Raw genomic sequence first — 23,485 nt, forward strand, 5'->3', positions numbered from 1 at the left:
CAAGCGGGGGGTATAATGAGATTTTCACACAATCTCTATAGTGTAGTGCCATTGTGCACTTCTTATTTTACTTGTTGATCAGACACATATTTTGGGTTTTCCATAGGAAAGCATAAAAAATGCTATTCTTTCTAAAATGTTTAAGGGTGCCCATCTTCTATCCGCAATTCCTCATATAACACTGACAAAATTTAATGATTCTTTTGCACCTTCTATTTTACTTTTTAAATTGACTCTTACTTCGGGTCGCCCAGAGCAAAACATTGACTTTGTCATTATTATCATATTAGTTGCGGGGTATCATTTTGTGAGCTCGGTGCTCACAGTATCTCTAATTTAAAATAATATTAGGAAAATGAAACTGTTCATTGTTCATTCACTTGTGTAAAAAAGGTATGAAATTCGAAAAAAGATCGATGACATTAAAAGAAAGAAAGAAAAAGTATAAAATGATATAAAATGATATTTAAGTATATATTTAAGTTTAAAATGATACAGTTTAAAATAATCAATATATTTTAGAGAATTTATGTTTTCTTTAAAGCTGCATTTCGAACAGTTATAGCATCGTGTAAGCAAATATTTTTAGAAGATGAGTTCACTTTTTCACAAGGCCACTGCCATTCCATATATACAGCATTGGTGGTATCCATCTCTTATTCTCAACTACTCCACTACTAATGAAAGATATTAATGAGGCTCTTACAGATTTTTTTTTTTACATTCTGCAGCTCCTGTGTTAACTTTTCCATCGAACGAGTATTTGGGGTCTCCGATAGCAAATCCATTAATTATTCTGTAATAATAATATGGGTACTCAACTCTTATCTACAAGTTCTGATGAACAATTTAAAAAAATTTAGTGATATTTTACAGAATCAATTTTACAAATCCATTGTTACCTTCTATTTTACATTTCGATTGACATGTGTGGTTTCCTCTTACAGAAAATTTGCCTTACCACTATAAATTCGTATCAAAGCGTGGGTATCATTTTGTGAACTTAATGCTGAGCAGTTTTTTTGACTTTGTAAAAATATTTAAAAAAAATGCAAAATAATACAGTGTATGCAAAAAATACACGATAACATTAAAAGAAAGAAAAAAGAATTACAAAACATTGAAAAGTGCACTTTTAGATTAGGATTTAAAATAAAAATTCATTATAAATATATAAGTATCAAATTATTTGCTTTTCTGTTTTAGGTAACAGCTCAGTGTTTCATCTGTTTAAATATTTTCTTTAAAGCTTGACTGAACAACAGCATCGTGTCAGCAAATATTTTTAGAAGATGAGTTCACTTTTATCAGGAGAAAAACGTGCTTTGTCTACTTCTAAAGCTAAAGCGCTTTAAACATTTATATTTTAAGAAACCCTGATTTTCCATGTTAAAAATTATTTACGAAATTGTTGATGCTGGTTTATATTACAAAATGAATTAAAAATCAAACGCGAGTTGTTATATGATATTGTTAATTTGATTATGGGATTTTCAAAAAATAGACCAAATTATTGGCTATTCAAAGCCCATTCAAGGCTCGTGGGGACTTGACGCTTTCATTTTCAATCATTAAAAATGGGAATATTGATGGAATGTGAGTTGATATTGAGATTTTCAAAAGCGTAATGCATAATGAAGTAAGAGCAACATAACTTCACACTTGAGAGTAAAAGCTAGGAAAAAGGACAAAAATTTTCAATTTTGGTAAAAGATTAAGCATTTATTGTTCTCTTTTAAATAACTGGCCAACAAAATAAAATAAAATATGATATAATTTCTCAGTATTATTTAGAACTTTTTGTGAACAAAGAGAAGAAAAAGATTGTATGATTGATTGATTGTATATTGTTTAACGTCCCATTCAAGAATTTTTCACTTATATAGAGACGTCTAGAGAGAGAAGAAAAAGAAAGACCGATTGAAAGGAATATAAAAGTTTATTAAAAAATCTGACCCATATCTCATTCAATTACATTTTTCATATTGCAGTTTTTCTCTCCATGATATGTGTTATCAACTACCAAAATCTCAATTCCACATTTACAAGCTTCCTTTTGTTTTAGAAGTTAGAGCTTCTATATTTACTTCTTCAGTTGAGCGATGATAGCTTTGCAGAAATCTGGTAAATCTTTTGGTAGGCGTGACGTTATCATATTGCCATCAACAACCACCGGTGCATCCTCGTATAATCCCCTGCAATGCATATATTGTAATTCAAAAATATTACAAAGAAGTATAAAAAAAGACGTTTGCACTACTGCACTTCTTTCAAAAGCAATTGATCGATGAAATCAGATACTTGAAATAGTAACAATGAATTTCTTAAATCAACACAAAAATAAACTAAACAGTGCATTTCAAACTGTGATTTTCGTTTTTCCAACATGTCTAATATTTTCTCTTTTATTACCGTTTCGACACCTCTGTCAACGCTCATTAAACAAGATTCTTGATCATTTCAATTTTGAATAAAAATAATTATAATATAATATTTATGGATAATAATAATTTATCACTTACTTTAAATCTACAATTTGTACTCTCTTCGAGCAAAAAAGAAAAGTTGGAAAGATATCCTTAAAGGGATCGGTAATTTGAAAATATATCACTTTAACTGATAAGATAATTCATTAAAAAAACTTTTAATATATTTTTACATTATAAATTTGCTACAATATCCGTATAATAAGCGTTGATAGTATTTCATTAGAACTTGGAAGCATTGGCAGAAAAGACAATCCCGTAAAGGCGGTGTTGCTCACCCAGCATTTTCAACGTCGTCTTTGATGGCGACGAAACAAGTCAGCTTCCTCCCTTTTAGAATCTTTGCCGAACAGAACATCCAAGCACCATGACATATCGCAGCTGTGGGCTTGCCTGTAATATACAAAACATCATCATCATTCTCCTAATTATCATTATATGTATGGGAATTTATCAAGTGTGAAACAAATATCATCAAAAACGTTTTCTTGATAAAATCGATTCCTTTGAATCAAACTAGTTGTATAAAAACAAGAGAAAAAAAATTTAAACATGCAGATGAAAGAGAAACGAAGACAATGTTTATATTTTAAATATTATTTTAAATCTACATACTAAAACAAAAATCTTACGTTACAAAGAATTAACGTATTTATTTGTAAATTTTAAGCTTCGATTACAAAGTTCCTCATTGAAAAAATACAAAGACAATCCAAATAATCATAAAACTGTATTTTATTGGGACGAAATAAGTCGTGACCCTGGAGATATATTTAACACTGAAACAGACATGTCTCTAATACTATCCAGAGGATATTTGTCCTAAAATGCGCAAAAGCTTGGTCATTCAGAGTTTAATTTAAACCTACAGATAATGCAATTCTGACTTGGATTTTTTTTGCACTTAGGCATATTTTCATATGTATTCGACCAATTTAAATGGTTCCTTCTTTCCAGGCTTCACACAATAATAATAATAAAAAATTCCCAACGTCTCAAAAATTAAATTTTTTTATATTATTTCTTCCTTTTTAATTTCCCTGAAATAATAATATGGGAATAGATAATGTAATAAAAAAAACAAATACAGAAATAAAAATGTATGACAATGAGGTTAGTATTTGCCTTGTTTTTAGCGGATAGCATTCATACGACTCTCCAGAGAAAATAAGAACGCAGCATCAATTTCGTAAAAAAACTCATTTTATTTCCATATACTATGTAAAACGTTAAGACTCCACATTAAAAAAGACAATAAATAAGACTAGTATTATAGTCATTACCGTTTTGATAGCTAAAACTCATTATTTTGCCCCCACCCCACCCCACCCCAAAAATGGCAAAGAATAACGAAAATTACAAATAGCTACAATGGTCCAGTGTAGTCCACTGGAACACTACACATTTGGGGCATAGCATGGAAGGACCCCTCAAAACATTGAATGTGGGATCAAGTGCCATATAAAGAGTAAGCATCCCAACTAATGTCCGGTCACTTACACCCATCGCTTGCTCCTTGTCTTGTTCAGACAAAGAGAAAAAAAATCCCTAGACTGTTCATGGTGATAAATTATGGCCTAACAGCTTAAATGGAAAGCATTTAGTTCGCAAAAGTGTCCCATCATCAATTTTAAACAAACAAATAACGTTGTTTGCTTGATGATATACAAATAACATCGTCCTCTGTGTTTTGCTAAATAGTGAAAAATAGTACTGGTTTTTACTCTGTGGGCTTCGAAGAGTACTTTGTCCCGCCATAAAACGCTTACAGTCCTGTATGTAGGTAACTTCGCATTTACCTACAATATCTAGCTTCACTTGTGTTATAGTACTGATAACATATCGATTGTGTGATGCGATAAGAAGATCATCCTGACCATATTGTATGCCCTATGACACACCACTACTTTAACAACTTGCCACTCAAAACAACTATACCATGTACTGTTAGTGATTCCAAATAATCATTTCTCGAAGAATGAATGAAATCAACGATGGCTGGTATTCAGCGAAAAAGCAAAGTGAAGCCCATGTACAAACTGAAATGTGTCGTTGTTGGAGATTTAGGAGTAGGGAAAACTACCCTAGTTAGATCTTTTGCAGAAGAAGGTCAGATCAAAGGAGAGAAAATTCATCATAGAGGCATGTGGAAAAAGGAAATAATCATGGACTCGTGTGCCGTCTATCTCTCTATTTGGGACACTGCAGGTACTGAGGTATTTCTCAAATCATTTATAAAAAAAATGTTGAAGTTGACTGCTGATGAACTACATCTAAAGTGTCTTTCACAGGTGTTTCTAAGATATCAAATGCTAATAGATAGACATTTGCCTCTTTGCTAGTCACTGTAAGATAATTTAAATTCTAGCAAGAATTCAAAAAAAGTACAAAAAAACCCAACAGATTTTATGAAATCCGTTTTATAAAAAGAAAAAAAAATTGCTGGTTTCTAGTTATTATTCCTAAATAGCGATTTATGTGATACACTATCTATTTATTACATAACAAGATGCTGGCATAAGACACCGCTTAATTCAACTCAGATGGAACAGACTGTACAAAAAAGTATACTCTTGTCTGTACCTTCAAAACTAGCAAAGAAACCATATATGGGTCTCAAGTTAGTTTTCATGTATTAAATTTTATAACAACAGTGTATCCGATATTTAAAGAACTAATGAAGCAAAATTAGGTTTTATTAAAATAAAATGTTTTTTTTAATTAAAACAGCCATTTTAGACTTTTTGTCTATTATTTGCCAACTAAGTGAAAAAATTGTTTGAATACGGCCAATCATATCCCTAATGATGAAGGACGAGTATTCTAAATCACTTTTTGTAGGATATCGTTGTGAATCAATCCCTTCCTAGAATCTCAGATAAAATTTAAATTTAAACAATTATTGCACAGCTCAAGAATGGATAGGTTTCTGTTAAAATCTTAGTTAGAAAGGAGAAACTAACTAATAATGATCGATCATCCCAAAAACCAAAACAATAAACATGTACAAATCTGTGAGTAGTCTAGTCTATAAACCTCGGACTCCTTGAAATTCCAGAAGTAAGATCAGGTGCCCAAGAGGAGTAAGCATTCCTTGAAGACCAGTCAAATCCGTCGCGAGTCCCAAGAAGTAATCAGATAGATATAGAATAAGATAAGCTCGGGGAAGAAGCAAAATTTTCTGACACTGTATCTATTTATTGTATCCAATCATAACATTTCATCATTTTTTGTATATAAAGTATGCACTGTGTCAATATGACCCATACTGATAAAGTATCAACAATCTCAAGGCTGTCTGATTTGTATTTTAAATTTAATCTTTGATTCAAACTTCCTTTGCAAATACGTACTTCTCATCATTGCAAATAATATATCAAAAAAGAATATACGCAAAAAGTATTGGGTTTTATTTTCTAAATATATATATATCAAGCAGTACATGTAACAATCTTAAACATGGTAACTCTTCTTTAGAGGTATTCTCTTTTTTTAAAGTCACATTCGGCATAATTTAAACATGAACTGTTCATAACTTTATTTACAATAATTATATTTTTAGAAGATATGTCACAATTCAAAAACTTTCAAATGAAATACTGTTTGTTATCTGCATATTCTATGTATAAAATAGTTAATTTTCAAACAAATTTTAGATATTTTTTTAAAATTCTTATACACAAAACGCTTAATTTTATTTTTTTAATTTCTGAAATTTTAGAGCACATCGTATGATTTTTATTACTTGCTTCTTATACAAAAGTTAGATTTTAAATATGGCGAGATTAAAACATGAACATCAAAGAGAATTTCTCTTTTAAAGACATGTTTTCATGTCTCAATATCTCTTTTTCAATTCACAACAATGCACATTATTCAGATTATTCATTTAAATTTCTGCAATAAAAATAAATTCATGTACGTTTGATGTCTCAACAGTTCAAAGTTTGAATTCTCCATATCCATTTATTATTTCTTTCATCAGCTAATTAAAGGCCGTCCCTCTGGCGTCATACTACTCATTGCTGGTCGGACAAAGCTGCACTTATTGTATTTATAAAAGAAGTCTATGAATTATGATGTCACAAACTTATTAGGCATAAAAAAAACATAATTGACATTATGATAAAATCTGCTGCATTTAGATGCTCAAACATCAGCAAAAAATTATCGTTAACTTCATTGTTAGCTCTTCTCTGAATTAGGTCAAGAAAGGTATCGAAGTCTGACAGGATCATACTATAGGGGAGCCCACTGCTGTATGATTGTGTTTGACGTGAACTCTTTAACTTCGTTCCAGAATGTACGAGAATGGTACGTCAACTTCCAGTAAAACAAAGGCCATTCCCAATGAAAATGAATGTTTTTACAATATGGTTAATTTTAAATCTTACACTTTATACTATATAAAGTTTTTGAATCTTTTGAATCTCCGTTTTTGCACATTTCAGTGAAATTTGAATTTTGCTGCTATAAGATTTGCATGATCAACAGCCTTATAGTTGATGTGTATGCTAATATATTACTTACTGCAGATACTGCATTAGTTGAAAACCTTATTATTATTTTATATCTACAAAAATGTATTAAAGTTTATAGTTGTACAGACAAAAATATTACTGTGAATTTTAATTCATTTTACCGTTTTGTGAAGGTATGACAACATCGAAGAGTATGCAGAGCACCCTAACGAGATAATTAAAATGCTTGTCGGGACTATTCGAAAGCAGAATCACAGGGCGGTAAGCCCAGAAAAGGCTGAGAGGCTTGCTGAACACTTAGGTCTATCATACCAGGAAATCGACTTTGAGAGTCAAAACAACGTCAAGGACTTGTTTGAAACGCTAGCGGATTTAACATTGGTAGTGTATAGAGAAAATAAGTTCCAGTCGAACGTTCCAGTGATATTGCTCCCGAAAAAACGCCAAAAGACCTCTTTATGCTCATGTTGATAATGTCGAATTGCGCATGACATGAAAAAGAGTTTTCATCTCCGGTATTTTGATCTCCTTAAAGCAATATGAGCTGCATTTTTGAAAATTTTATTTTGCTGTTAAAATGTGTTATTATGATAAATTTGTATGTAACCTAAACCTTTATGATCAATAAGACTAAAATAAAGCAGAAAAAACTTCTATATACAATCCAATATACAGTTTTATATAAGAAATCATTATTATACAGGAAGATGTAATTTTGATTCAATCTAAGATTATAAATAGTTCTTCCATTACAAATATGAACATCAGAAGTTACTTAACACAATTTTTTTGTCTTTGAAATAGTTAATTTATAATTTTGCAATAAAAAAATCATACATTAAAGTTGCAGCTCATATTGCGTTAAATATTACCGTCCATATATTCGCTTTTAGTATAAAACCCTTATATTTTACATCATTTTAGAAAATGTTAATGTCTGAAGTCTTAATTTATATTGTGACTTGTCGAATAAACACTGTTCTATAAACAAAGTAAAATTATCTATCATAAATATAGCAATAATAATTACTTTGTAAATTTGTCATATCTTTTGTTCCTGGGGGTATTTTTGTTAAGCAGAATTTTTTTTTAAAGGCATGTTAGGTTTAAAACATGAGCTGGTTTTATGACATGTTCAATTCATTTTTGAGAAAAAAAAACCCCTGTAATATTATGGTAAGACTAGAAATATTGCCATGTCATTTTAACTGCAATTGATATTATTACATTTTTTATTATTATCATTTTATTATTACTATTATTTCACAAATACATGTACAATAAAGTGCAATAACAAATCAGCAATTCCTCAGTACTTCATAAAACCATATACAGTGTAAGTAAACAAAAATCTTATGATTGCTGATTGAGTGGATAGATGGGAAAGAGAGAGAAACATAGGTAATCAGAGATTACAGAGCTCACCTCAACGAATGTTGTCTTTAAGTAAGGCAAAGTCACACAATTAACCAACAAGAAGTATACATTCCAAAAATGAAAATATTTTTAAAAGCAATTTTGATCTGATACTTTGAAATAGACCTACATAAAAAATTTAAACTACTTCTTCTTCATGAAAATGTAATGAAAATCCAGCATCTGAAGCAAATTTGAGAGTTTTCATCTCTTGATGCAGCATTTATGCAAGTTTGGTTTATACAATGTTATATAAGCCTTATAGTTTTTGGTAATAGACCTGCAACCATAACTTTTACCTTGTCTATTATCTGAAAAATGTATGTCCAATTCAGCATCCGAAGCAAGTCCATTAGTGTGCATCCTTAGATGTATCATCCATGCAAGTTTGCTCATTATAGGGCTCATAGTTTATTGGAAATGAAACATGCATCAAAACTAACATTTTCACTCATCCACAAAAAGTAGGTCAGATTCAGCATCAGAAGCAAGCCTGGAAGTATGCATCCTTAGATGTATCATCTATGCAAGATTGGTCATTAAAGAACACATAGTTCCTTGGAAATGAAACCTGCACCAAAAACTTTTAACTATTCACTCAACCGGAAAATGTAGGTAAGATTCAGCATCCGAAGCAAGCCTGGTAGTGTGCATCCTTAGATGTATCATCCATGCAAGTTTGGTCAACATAGGGCTTAAAGTTACTTGCAAATGAAACCTGCACCAAAAACATTATCCTGTTCGCTCAACTGGATAATGTAGGTCAGATTCAGCATCCGAAGCAAGCCCGGTAGTATGCATCCTTAGATGTATCATCCATGCAAGTTTGGTCAACATAGGGCTTATAGTTACTTGGAAATGAAACCTGCACCAAAAACATTAACCTGTTCACTCAACTGGAAAATGTAGGTCAGATTCAGCATCCGAAGCAAGCCCGGTAGTATGCATCCTTAGATGTATCATCCATGCAAGTTTGGTCAACATAGGGCTTATAGTTACTTGGAAACGAAACCTGCACCAAAAACTTTAACCTGTTCACTCAACCGGAAAATGTAGGTAAGATTCAGCATCCGAAGCAAGCCCGGTAGTATGCATCCTTAGATGTATCATCCATGCAAGTTTGGTCAACATAGGGCTTATATTTACTTGGAAATGAAACCTACACCAAAAACTTTAACCTGTTCACTCAAGCGGAAAATGTAGGTCAGATTCAGCATCCGAAGCAAGCCGGTAGTATGCATCCTTAGATGTATCATCTATGCAAGTTTGGTCAACATAGGGCTTATAGTTACTTGGAAATGAAACCTGCACCAAAAACTTTAACCTGTTCACTCAACCGGAAAATGTAGGTCAGATTCAGCATCCGAAGCAAGCCCGGTAGTATGCATCCTTAGATGTATCATCCATGCAAGTTTGGTCAACATAGGGCTTATAGTTACTTGGAAATGAAACCCACACCAAAAACTTTAACCTGTTCACTCAACCGGAAAATGTAGGTCAGATTCAGCATCCGAAGCAAGCCCGGTAGTATGCATCCTTAGATGTATCATCTATGCAAGTTTGGTCAACATAGGGCTTATAGTTACTTGGAAATGAAACCTGCACCAAAAACTTTAACCTGTTCACTCAACTGGAAAATGTAGGTCAGATTCAGCATCCGAAGCAAGCCCGGTAGTATGCATCCTTAGATGTATCATCCATGCAAGTTTGGTCAACATAGGGCTTATAGTTACTTGGAAATGAAACCCACACCAAAAACTTTAACCTGTTCACTCAACCGGAAAATGTAGGTCAGATTCAGCATCCGAAGCAAGCCCGGTAGTATGCATCCTTAGATGTATCATCCATGCAAGTTTGGTCAACATAGGGCTTATAGTTACTTGGAAATGAAACCCACACCAAAAACTTTAACCTGTTCACTCAACTGGAAAATGTAGGTCAGATTCAGTATCCGAAGCAAGCCCGGTAGTATGCATCCTTAGATGTATCATCCATGCAAGTTTGGTCAACATAGGGCTTATAGTTACTTGGAAATGAAACCCACACCAAAAACTTTAACCTGTTCACTCAACTGGAAAATGTAGGTCAGATTCAGTATCCGAAGCAAGCCCGGTAGTATGCATCCTTAGATGTATCATCCATGCAAGTTTGGTCAACATAGGGCTTATAGTTACTTGGAAATGAAACCCACACCAAAAACTGCACCAAAAATGTTAACCTGCTCCAAAAACATTAACCTGGTAATTCCTTTGCTGAAATTGCAGCATCTGAAACTTTGACTGGTACAATAAAACACATTTGAAGCATCTTCCATGCATGTCTCATCAGTATAGGACACAGAAGTAATTAAAAAGAAAACTGCTCCAAAAAACTTAACCTTAACCTGGGACGCCGACGCCGACACCGACGCCGACGCCGACACCGACGCCGACGCCGAGGGTATCACATAAGCTCCCCCCAACTTCGTTGAGGTGAGCTAAAAAGGGGAGGGAGAAACTGCTTATTAAAAATTAAGGGAAAAAACCTTGTCTTTAAGAGGCTTTATTTGATCACAATTGGTGAATCTAAATCATGCAAATCAGCCAGAGCCTTCTCAGTATAAAATACGTTAAAACTTTTTTGGGTGCATTCCTTTTCTTAAAAAGCATACATCTTTAACGAAATTTTTCTGAACTGTTCATGCCACGTTTATCTAGTTAAGGCACTGTTAAATTTTCTATTGGTATAGGAGAAACTTTTTTGATTGATACAGAATGACCATTATAACCTCTTTAATTACAACTTGATATTGATGTTTGTTTCAATTGATCATAATATTCAAGTCCAATGGATACTACTGTGAGAACTTTGATGAGAGCTGTTACATTTGTTAAAACTAGATCTTCGACCACCAACCCCCTCCTTTATTATTATCACAATTGTTTTCACTAAATGAGAATAAAAAAAAATAGATGTACGGATCAAGAATACCATCAGATTGAAAAGTGGCGTGAATTTGAGTGTGATTAATTAACAAAGTCTTCCTAATGATTATAGATGACATGCATTTATATACACAATATATATAAATGATAATACATGACAGTTTTAATGATGAATTGATTATATATCTTTTATACATGTATATATCTCAGAGAGAGAGAGAGAGAGAGAGAGAGAGAGAGAGAGAGAGAGAGAGAGAGAGCTTGTTAATAAAGACAGTACGTGTGAAATATTGCAAAGCTTAAATACTGAGTATATCATGCAAATCTTCAGAGATGCATGAATATTTACATTTCCAATGTCTTTGTCCGAAATAAAATTACAAATTGTAAATGTACTTTATTTTCCCATCAATGTATTGGCGCGGCTCCAAAAAAAACCACGTGCAGGGCGGAACAAACAGGTAGACAGAAGCAGGGTTTGGAGCACGTGGATTGGCGGAATCAAAGCATGTAGATATAAGGAATAATTGTCAGATTTTTCAATTTCATGAAGATGATCAATCAATTGCCTTACGTGATAATTTTATGCATAAACGCCGATGGCGTTTACGCAAATTATCACGCAACCCAATCGATTGATCACATCATGAAATCGAAAAATAAGACAGTTATTCCTTAATTCAATTATTTTCCTACAACATTAATATTATATTCATCAAAGTGTATCATCTATTGTGAATATATATAATTGAATAAAAAATGACTATGGATTATAATAATTATTATCTAAATGTGAATAAATCCTCAAAAATATAGAATTAAACGCTTTGTTATCAATTATTTTAAAAATAAGTATCCATATATTGATTATTCAGTCTCTGGACAGCAAAACAGTGGGCATTTAATATCAGTCTGACAAGTGACCAACACGTTACCTGTATATTTACTTTATACACAGCAATAGAGACCTTGGTACGCTTTTATATTTACAGATTACCGGTACAACAGCTTAAACTTTTTGTACTGAGGTTTCGTCGCAAACAAAGGCATTTCTTCTTTGCCCCGAGCTGCATCGCTTCACATTTTTGAAGGCCAAAAGGTTAATATGAGTTCAGCACTATTTTAAAGTGGTGTAAAAATGTGAAAACTCAGCAATGTACGATGGCCGATATCAGCCTGTGCAAATTCCGACTGCTTTTAAAATTTGTACATCTAAAATGCACATTGACATGTACATTTTGCAATGACAGTGCACACTTCGTGTTCTTAACTTTTTTCTGTACATGTACATTTTGCAATGACAGTGCACACTTTGTGCTCTTAATTTTTGTCTGTACATGTACAAAATGGCAAAAAGGCAAATGTCAAAACGTGAGCGGTTGAAACGCATATGTTCTTAATTACAATTCCTGGTCGGCGAAAAACCACTAAATATGAATAAAAGTGTACAACGGGGAAAAGTAGAACAATTAATATCAAAACAAGATTTGTTTTGTAAAACACTATGCCAGCAATGATAACACAATTCGGGGGTGGGACGTAGACGTAGTATACACCTGTAAGATGTTTTAAGGGTAGCAAAGTCGAAAACACTCAAGATCTTTTGTTTTTTTCAAGAAAGTATTGTGTTATGGTTAATTACTGAATACTTTATGAAGCGCAATGTTACAGTTTTTCAAATGATGGTCAAAGGTTACAGTTGAGGTCACAAATTAATCTTACGTTATATTATGGTTAGACTCTTATTCGATTATAAAATGTCCTTTGCAACTTCCCTTTACTTTTGATAAAAAAGGAGTGTAAACTATATAGTCATCATTTTCTGGGTTGGATGAGGGCAATTCATTGTACAAGAACTGTTTGTGGAAGGTGATTTTAATCTATGGGAATTTGATTCTTTTCAGTAAAAGGAGACAAATTTTATCATTAGTTTTAATGTTCACAAGAATGTTTACATTTTCTTTTAATATTTCTCATCCTTTTTATCGCAAAATTAATCTTCTCAGTGCCTTGTCTAATTTAATTCATATTTAATCGTTTTTCGCCGACCAGGAATTGTAATCAGAAGCAAATGTGTTTCAACCGTTCACGTTTTGACATTTGCCTTTTTGTCATTTTGTACATGTACAGACAAAAGTTAAGAGCATAAAGTGTGCACTGTCATTGCAAAATGTACATGTACAGAAAAAAGTTAAGAACACGAAGTGTGCACTGTCATTGCTAAATGTACATGTCAATGTACATTTTAGATGTACAAATTTCAATAGCAGTCGAAATATGTACAGGCTGATATCGGCCATCGTAGCAATGAATACCTCAGACTCTTATCACGTCTTAAAGGGTTTTACAATCTCTCCTCAAAGAGCTGAATTGTAGATTGATACTTGATTATTAATTGATATATTAAACAATCATTAAGAGGTACATTTTCATACAGTGTAAATCTAATTTCGTTCTATTGCATTAAATAAACATAACAGACAAGTCCATAACCGCATCTCTTTTCTATCGTTCACATACTTATTTGCAAACTCAAATGTAAAACAAGGCATCGCAAATGGAGCATCCCCTCAGAAAGAGCATATTAACAAATCAAGACAGCATTTGGCATCAATCCCGAAGCAAATTAAGCCATTTCTATTTTAAGTAGGACTATCTCAGTCACCCACAAGCACACACACACGATCGCGTTACTACACCCCCTCCAAATCCATTGCGAGGGTATGATAAAAGTCAGCTCTCACTGTGGTATCAAAAATCTTAAAATGAAGGCCACTCATTCTATTAATTACTATCATCATCAGGCGACAGGGTTTTTCGAGAATATGAAATTAATTAATTGATTAATATTTTTCCCAGGAATAATACAAATTACACATCCTACAAACCAAAAAAAAAAAAAAAATTAAAAAGAAGAAACCAGTCTAAAAAAAAATAAATTGTAAAATTATGTAAATATCACATTTGTTTAAGCCATGCAAAGTCTTTGGTGAACACACAGATTCATAGTTTACATCCCTCTCAAACAAAACACCGGTATGTATTTATATACGGTAAGGTCAGAACCTTGGAGTTAAAAAAAACACTAATATTAGACGAATATTTGAACTATCTGTACTCATAGGATTTGTCCTGGAATAACCTACTTTCTAGACAATGCCGATCCAAGCAACGATCATTTTGCCGTTCTTTGGTTAAAGTAAACAAGCTTATAAATCTACAGGTCTGAGGCCAAAGAGGATAGCTAACTACTGAAGTAAAACAAGAGCTGTCTAGACCTTGACAATTATTTGAACCAATATAAAAATGTTAAATTATTCAACCTGATGAGATTTTAAAATATTAAGTTATTTTAAACCTACATGACCATATAGGATGCAAAACTTTTGCAAACATAAAAACCTTTAGGTTTAAACTTTAATTGTTTGAAATACCTGTATAGATCACGGAAAATATTATGAGATTTGTATTTTTTAGATTTCCAAGTTGCATTAATTTGAATAAACATTTTAGAATTATTTGATTGTAAATTATGTAAATCAAAATTTTAAAAATTGCAATTTTTCTTTGTTGTCTTATTCTTATTACATTAATGTTTTGCCTTCCCCTTAAAATGTGCATTTCTCGATATCGACATCACCTTATAAAGCTACTCATTGGTAAGTTGATTAAAATAACCTCGATCAACTTTGGCATTTTGTACATTCTATGATGAGCATGATTAACTTAATTTTCTTGTAACATTCGGGCTATTTATATTTTCTTAAGTAAATATGTATTAATGTATAAAATTGGATTTATACGAGGGGTAATCAAAAAAGTCGAGAACAAACTGAATTACTTCTATAAATGAATAAAATTAGGTTTCAGTGATCATATTGACATCATGTTTTGCAATTTGACGTCACAAACATGGAGCAAAAATTAACTAACATCTGCTATATATAAAACATGTAAATGACTATAAGTGTGACAAATGAAACATTACAAGGGAGAAATACTACTGGTATATGGAGACAAACAGTATTCAAACTCAAAAGTCCATTAAACAATGCAAATCAGGAGCAGAGAAAACACGGACCTCTAAAGCATCAGGAGTGGGATCAGGCGCCATGGATGATTGAGCACACCTAGCTGACTGGTCACAACGGCCATGTGCACCTTGTCATGATCAGGAAATAACGGGGAAATCTGCCGATATATATGTGTGCAAATTAGTATGAAAAATGTCAGCATTATACTTAAAGATATATTTCTTTTGCTGACAAGGTCATTGTATCGATCATAGAACTATGATATGATGACTTTCATCGAAATGCCGATATTTGTGTTTAATCAACTTGTTTGTCAATAACGTTACTCGTTTTAGGTTCGAATAGTTTGTGCTCCTGCGTGTATAATCGACTTGGAGATATAATCCCGTTTGCAGGTGATGAAGGTTCATAAATAAGGGAAGTTGACTTAATTCATTTTGATCTGAATTGTGGTTTTGTAAATAAAGAAATAGTTCGCGAACCTTTTGATCATCCCGCATACATATGCATACTTAAAAGATTTTCATATGTTTAAAACTGAATAACCAAATTTATTATATAGTCTATTTATAGTCCCTATATAATCTATACAAACGCAAACAGTTCATAACACTACATATTCACCGGATTTTAGGCCGTATTCACCGGAGGGTCAATGCGCGTGCAACGGCATTGTGACGTCACAATCAAAACATCGAATAACGTTATAAACAATGTTTGTAACGGCTGCAGCGAGCTACGTATCTGAGCAGGAAAACAATAATTCAAACCTGTTTCAGGATTATTTTTTTAATATTTGGACGTCTTACACATAGCGAAACTCGGAAAGGAAAACACGGAGGTTACAAACAGTAATCTAGAAATATTTTTATTTTCAACAACGGAAGATCGCAAATGAAAATGGTGTCGTCATACAGCCTTCAATGTCTTATCTATTCAAAAATACTATATAATAAAACAATTATTCATACCAGAAAAATATCCATATTGACCTCGGCTTCGCCTCGGTCAATATGGATATTTTTCTGGTGAATAACAAACCATATTCAACACCAAAAGAGTCCATAATTGTATAATAAAGCATAAATAAAACACTATGTCATCGAACTTTTTGAGGATAATTATCAGTACAATGATTGCTCTAGACATAAAACAACGAGTATTTAATATCAGTATAACAAGTGACCAACGAATTATCTATTTATTTATTATTTACACTATATAACCGAGACCTTCAGCTTGGTATATTTTCATGTTTAAAGATTAAAGCAACTTAACATTTCTGCACTTTGTTTTCAACGTAAATAAAAGCTTTTTGCATCGCTTCACATTATTTAGATATTTGAAGGCCAAGTGAAAGTTTAATGTAAGGTCAACACTGTTTAATAGTGTTATTTATAGAAAACACATTTGGACCGATATACTTTTGATATTTGAAGGTAGAGACATAAACTAAAGGAACTGTAAGTTATAAGCTCACTAAATGATACCCCCGCTTCCCATATGGTTATAAAGGCAAATTCCGTGTTTTGGACTGGGAGACCCGGCCGAAATACATGTCAGATTGAAAATTAAAATAGGAGGTGAACAATGGCATTATGTAATAAAGAATCTCAAAGTATCCTTTCATTTTATTAAGTGGTAAAGGAGGAGTTGCGGATAAGAGATGGGTACCCAAAAGCGTATCCGACGGACGTACAGACGGACAATCCGATATATCTTCCTGTTTTTTTTTTCAAGACGGGGTATAAAAGGTAATTTTTATTAAAAAAAAATTTGGGTGAAAATGTCAAAACTCAGAAAACCACATAAAAATCTCAGATTATTATCAAAGTCAAAAGAGAATATTAGTCACACTTGGTAGTGTGCATCCTACGAAAACATTAATCTGGTCATTCCATAGCTGTGATTACAGCATCTGCACTAAAAGCATCCCCCGTTCATCTCCCACTCATGTAGGGCAAAGAAGAACTGAAAAACTGTACCAATAACTTTCACATTGGACGCCGACGCCGATTCCGACACCGACGCCGAGGGCATCACTTAAAATCCCCTCCCCCGACTTCGTTTAGGTGAGCTAAAAATTAAGGAATAAATACAAAAATATAAATTTATTTTTCATGGGATTTCACAGTTTGAACCCGCTTAAATGAAACTTATCTGAGGTAAGGTCAAAACCTCGGCGATAATGATACTTTAAGGTTGACGAATATTTTACCTATCTGTACCCAAATGTAATCTACATTTTTTAGACTATCCATGGCCAGATGCGAGCAGTGCTCATTTAGCCCTTATTGTACGCGTAGACAGGCTAATAAATCTGCTGGTCTGAGTCCAAGGAGGAATGAAGATTATTGAAGTAGAACTAAGGCTGTCTAGACCTTGACAAATTTTTGAACCAGTGTAAAAATGTATAATGCCCCATCCTGATGATAATTTAAAATCCGTTAGACCTACATGTACATGACAACTTTGCAATTTGATGAAACAAACCTTTGAAAACGAAAATCTTGTTGTCAGCTTAGACTTAAATATTTAAGGTATATACATTGTAACACGGAATATAATCATGAAATTTGTGTTTTATAGACTTCCAAGATGCATCATTTTGAATAGACATTTTGACTTATTTTGATTGTAAATTATCAAATTATCAAATTTTATTATAACATATCATATTCCTAAAATTTTAATAAATTGCAATTTTTCTCTGATGTCTGATGTTTAAAAATCCCACTTTTGGCCTTCCCTTTAAAATATGCATATTTTCAAACATCACTTTTTAACCCCTTTTTGTGCGCTAAAGTATTATGTGTATTTTACGGATAAAAACGATGATTGCATTTAATTCAAATTTCTAAAAATAAATTGATCGTAGCAAGTAGCCTTGAAAGGAGAATCTGGGTATCTTCTTCAAATAATATTAAAAAAAGGTTTCTTTCTCGTGAAATTTTAATCTTTCTTTTTTAGCAGCTGAAATGTTTTTCCAATGCTTTAATTTTGAGTTAGTTCCGGTCAAAAATACAACTCTAGTTCAACAAGGGCACAGACATATAATTTTACAATGACCTTGTGGGATTTTAAACAACAACGCTGCCGGTACTTTTTTAATCTAACTACAACTAAAAGAAGAAAATGAAACGTTTAGATGCAAAAACAGCTCATAACCTGAGATCTGAGTAAAATGTTAGTGTAAACTTGATTTAGCGCATTTCTTAATAATGTAAATGTTCTTGTTTATATAGAATGTACTTAAACATTCAGTTGGCTTTGCACTTGAATTGGCGGAAGTTTCTTACCGCCAAAAGCGCTAAAAAGAATTGTAGTCAGATGTTATACGTTTAAAGTATATGATGTATGGTGTCATTAATTGTAGGGGAAGTTTTAGCCCCTCCTTTTTGACACGGCACATGAAGAGCAGAGCAGAGCAACACTTACTGTAAGGGACTAAACCTTTTTTTTTAAATTACAATGACTTTCAAATAATATAACCATCAAATAATAGCAGACACATGCAATATACATTTGTACATTCAGAAAAATGATATAAAAAAATTGAAATAAGATACATATATCGGGAAAAACCATATTTAATGGAAGAAAATTAAACATTAACAAAAAAGGTAAGAAAAATGGTGATATACGAGGGGTTATCAAAAAGTTCGTGGACTAGCGTCATAAAATTAAAACTGCTTTAGGTACATCAATGAATTGCAAAATATCTAGTTATCATCATCTTTTCTATCTAAAGAATAAACCATAAATCTTGAATTTTATTTTTTAATAAATTAGTAATGTTTTTGTAAGCAAAGGTATGTCCAGGCGGCGCAACCTCGAAAACGACGTTTTTGCGACCTATGTGTAACTGAGAAAAACTCTTCTGATATGATCATTTGACATCCGAAATTCCCGTTAATTCAGATATGTATTGGGACAAAATTGTTCCATAAAATATGAAAATTTGACTTCATTCTGTAAGTTCTATGAAATTTTATCGTAAATTTTACATGGAATGTCCAAATAAATGAGGCCTTGAAAATAACGTCAAAAGGGGGAGGGGTTTCCGTTTCCAACATTCTATAAAGTTCTGATTTGAAAAAAACTGATATAGACCTAAGATATGTTGAAACTGCTAGAGAGAAATAATATGCATCCAAAGTAGTTGTCTTTTAATGTCAAAATAGATTCGGAGACAAAAGGGATACACAGTTAAAGCCGATTTGCTAATCAAGGTGTTAAAAATTAATCACGTCAAAAAATGACGTTGATCATGTGTTGCAGATATTGAACTCCTAAAAGCAAAAGATGCCGGCAAAATCCAGCGCGGATCTCTCCCAATATATTAATCCATTTGGAAAATGATATTCATTGAAGGCCACTGTTCATGACATTGTAAAGTCATATAAACAAGGCGGGTTTAAATCCTTACTCAGCTTCAGGGAATCTCAATTAAAAGAGTGTATGAGGCAGAAGAAGCGCACATTGAAAAAACAATGACGTTATCGGACGTCATGAAAATAAACGATGACAGCGCCGGGTGATCATATAATGTCGTTTTCATTTTATAATAATTTGGCAAATAATGAACGTATAAGGCTAAATTTTTCAACATTTCTTTATTTTTTGTTGTTTTATGTTCTATAAACATTTTGAAAGCACATATTACATAGTACTAATTTTATAGCCTCAGTCCACGAACTTTTTGATAACCCCTCGTATACGTTATGAGCAAGTTGTTGAAAATTGGTGCATAGATATTTAACTTGTTCTTCAAAAGATTTTCTCTGTACTCATGAAAATAAACACGGCTGATGAAGGCCGGTAGCACGGTCAAAACATTTCAAAGAGTTTTTGAATTTTTTTTTTTTTTTTTTTTTTTATTTACATATATACTTAAAAATGTGAATCATTTTGAATGTGAATTGAACCAAGGTGTTATCAGTCAGCAGGGAAAGTCTACTTTTCCAAGGCACCTGATTCCATCTCTTCAATGTCCAGGGGTCCGTGTTTTGCCCTCTTCGTATATTTGTACTGCTTCAAGATTTTTTGAGATCGATCACTGTTCGATTTTTTTAATACACTTTACATATGTTTAGTAGTATTTTTTTTTGTAAAATTTTACTGCATTCTTTTGATATTTTCTCATAAAACAGCCTGGTGTTTACCCAGGAACACAAAGTCGTGAAAATAAAATAGTATGTTATATACAAAAACTTAGATTGTAATATCGAAACCTTCCAAGTCTTAATAATTTTAAAAGGCTCCCTCCTTATTACCTAATTTCGGTTCCAAGTATCCCTGATATACAACAAGAGTCATTAAAAGATAAATATTGTAATGTTACTAATTTTGGTAAAGCTGTAAAAACCTATCAGCTACACATTAAAAATATTTTGAACGTACATGTACGTAGCTGAAAGTTTAGTAATCTCTTTTACAGGTAAATAAATGTTAACTGCAATATTTTTATCCATATTAACTTCGGTCAGAGAGGTATATTTAGTACAAGAAGAGCTCGAAAACAGAGATATGTTTTTTTGTATTTATGAAATTACCTTAGGGATTTAATTAAACCAAAATAAAGCAGTTACCATAAAAATAGTGTTGATCTCTCAATTAAAAGTAAAGAAATAGAAGCATGAACATATTGGTAGATAGCATTAAATCTGAAAAGAGTCATTGTTTTATTCATTTAATCTTTCCAATGAAATAAATAAATAAATTCAAAGCTAAGACTCACTCGGCTCAACCTCCATCTATTTACTAGTAGTATGGACACTATAGGGTTTCACACCCTATTACCGGCAACTGTGACAACCGATGCAACTGTGACAACAGACGGCAAAGTTATCAATCGCTATGATTGAGACCTCATTGATATCATAATTTTGACTATTTATAACATTCATTTACTTTCTTTTTGTGGTTAACCGTTTTGATCTAACCTTAAACTATTTTTCTGTTAAATATAAAACTTTGATTCCTTATTGAAACAAAATAAGAACAAAATTAAGCTAAATCTCAATCGCTGTGCAGGAAAAATTGGTCAAATTGAGCTTATATGATAAAAACTGCTATTCTTTGGTCACATTTCTTGTTGGATATAATAAATTTAGACTTTTTGAGGCATAACTTCAAAATATGGATAATTTTTGTTGCTTAATAAAAGCGCCACAAGCGTTTAATTTTGTTTGGTGAAATCATTTTGGCTATCGTGTACAACAAACGAGGCAAACAATGACAGCAGTTTAAAACGAAATACGTCAATCAGAAACAGTGGATACAAAGTTGAATAAAGTATAAATTAGCTGTATCCTGGTAAGCATCAAATTTCCTCAAGAAATTTATTTTGGCTGTTAATATTGGTCATATGTATGGTACTTGCTATCACAGGTATTTATGGACATGTATCCCCCCCCCCCCCCCCCCCCCCCCCCCCACGAGATTTAAAAAAAAAATCATCGTAAAGATCTATTTTTTTTTATTTTCCTATTATACACATGATGAAAAAGTGTAATAAATATAATTTGTAAAAAAAAAAAATGTCCATTAAGCCCTGGGGTTTTATAACGGTGGGGGTGGGGTGTTCCTGTCCACAAGTACATGTGGTTGTATACGACAGCAACTGAATCAAACTATTATTCGATAATCAACACAATATATTTTGCGCACCTTTGGGGAGAATTTCTCCACTTTCTAGCATTGGTCAATAATTTATCTTTCACTCCCTTATTCTAGGCACATTATTTAACTAATTTGTATGTTTTATCCATCTCCCAAACTCGTCTCTTTAAGTGATAAACTCGCTTGATTAAAATTATTTGTTAGGTTGTTGAAAATTCACTTCAAGCAAGTTTATTGCCTGAAGAGACAACTATAAATGGTTGGGAGGTGAATAAAATATACATTTTGGCTACGAATATTTCAAGTATTGGGTAGTGAAAGGTAGTTGATTGACCAATGCTTGAAAGTGGAGAAATTTTGCCCAAAAGTGCGCAAAAAATATTGCGCCATAAATTGTACCTTTTTTTGCATTACGGGATCTGTAGCGTTATGGTCAAAGACAAATATATAAAACCATAACACTACAGATCTGCAGCTATTTTGATCGCAACATCGCAGCTAGCGACAATAATCTGCAAGAACACTCTTACTGTGTACAATTTTATGCTGAAGTCTGCATCAAACGTAACAGCTTCGTAAAGAATGCCCCTTTTAGCAATTTTATTTAAAAAACCAAGTTTATAACTACATAAAACTTTTACATAATGATTAATATTTTTATTATTTTTGAATACTTTACTTGTAGGTACTTTAGTGTGGTCCTTGATATTTCACAGTTCCAAATATCCATTCTTCGTTCCCTATCGTAGGAAAGCAAAATTACGATCATTCACCAATAGACCGTCTTATTTAAACATGTTGATTATCGAATAATAGTTTGATTCAGTTGCTGTCGTATACAACCATAGGTACTTGTGGACAGGAACACCCCACCCCCTCCGATAGAAAACCCCAGGGCTTAATGGACATTTTTCCCACAAATTATATTTATTACACTTATTCATCATGTGTATAATAGGAAAATAAAAAAAAATAGATCTTTACGATGAGTTTTTTTTTTAAATCTCGTAGGGGAGGGATACATGTCCATAAATACCTGTGATAGCAAGTACCATACATATGACCAATATTAACAGCCAAAATATGTCTTGAGGAAATTTGATGCTAACCAGGATACAGCTAATTTATACTTTATTCAACTTTGTATCCACTGTTTCTGATTGACGTATTTCGTTTTAAATCTGCTGTCATTGTTTGCCTCGTCTGTTGTACACGATAGCCAAAATGATTTCACCAAACAAAATTAAACGCTTGTGGCGCTTTTATTAAGCAACAAAAATTATCCATATTTTGAAGTTATGCCTCAAAAAGTCTAAATTTATTATATCCAACAAGAAATGTGACCAAAGAATAGCAGTTTTTATCATATAAGCTCAATTTGACCAATTTTTCCTGCACAGCGATTGAAATTTAGCTTTATTTTGTTCTTATTTTGTTTCAATAAGGAATCAAAGTTTTATATTTAACAGAAAAATAGTTTAAGGTTAGATCAAAACGGTAAACCACAAAAAGAAAGTAAA

General features: G+C 32.5%; 2 protein-coding genes across 2 annotated transcripts in view; one reads left to right on the top strand and one right to left on the bottom strand.

Annotated features, from left to right (window-relative positions):
- Positions 1–1,920: 1,920 nt before the first annotated feature.
- Positions 1,921–23,485, bottom strand: part of LOC134281041 (putative cysteine protease YraA) — an 82,909-nt gene continuing 61,344 nt past the window's right edge. The window contains exons 4-5 of the mRNA XM_062763503.1: positions 2,765–2,879; positions 1,921–2,195 (exon numbers count right to left, since the gene is read on the bottom strand). Of these exons, the coding sequence (XP_062619487.1) occupies positions 2,084–2,195; positions 2,765–2,879 (227 nt within the window). The 3' untranslated portion in view covers positions 1,921–2,083. The remainder of the gene's footprint in view (positions 2,196–2,764; positions 2,880–23,485) is intronic.
- Positions 4,294–7,453, top strand: LOC134281018 (ras-related protein Rab-8B-like). Its single transcript, XM_062763474.1, has 3 exons — positions 4,294–4,694; positions 6,692–6,800; positions 7,141–7,453. Exons 1-3 carry the CDS (start codon positions 4,469–4,471, stop codon positions 7,436–7,438), a joined length of 633 nt encoding a protein of 210 aa, XP_062619458.1. The 5' UTR covers positions 4,294–4,468; the 3' UTR covers positions 7,439–7,453.

Source organism: Saccostrea cucullata, unplaced genomic scaffold (assembly GCF_032062105.1).
Source record: "Saccostrea cucullata isolate Sc308-1 unplaced genomic scaffold, CSIRO_AGI_Scuc_v1 ctg77, whole genome shotgun sequence".
Taxonomy (NCBI): Eukaryota; Metazoa; Mollusca; class Bivalvia; order Ostreida; family Ostreidae; genus Saccostrea; species Saccostrea cuccullata.

What these genes read in the sequence shown, in the direction of transcription:
- LOC134281018 (XM_062763474.1), top strand. Translation starts at nt 4,469, where the DNA reads ATGAAATCAACGATGGCTGGTATTCAGCGAAAAAGCAAAGTGAAGCCC. An exon ending in CTCTATTTGGGACACTGCAG is followed by an intron (nt 4,695 to 6,691) that starts GTACTGAGGTAT and finishes TCTCTGAATTAG; the next exon opens with GTCAAGAAAGGTATCGAAGT. An exon ending in TTCCAGAATGTACGAGAATG is followed by an intron (nt 6,801 to 7,140) that starts GTACGTCAACTT and finishes CGTTTTGTGAAG; the next exon opens with GTATGACAACATCGAAGAGT.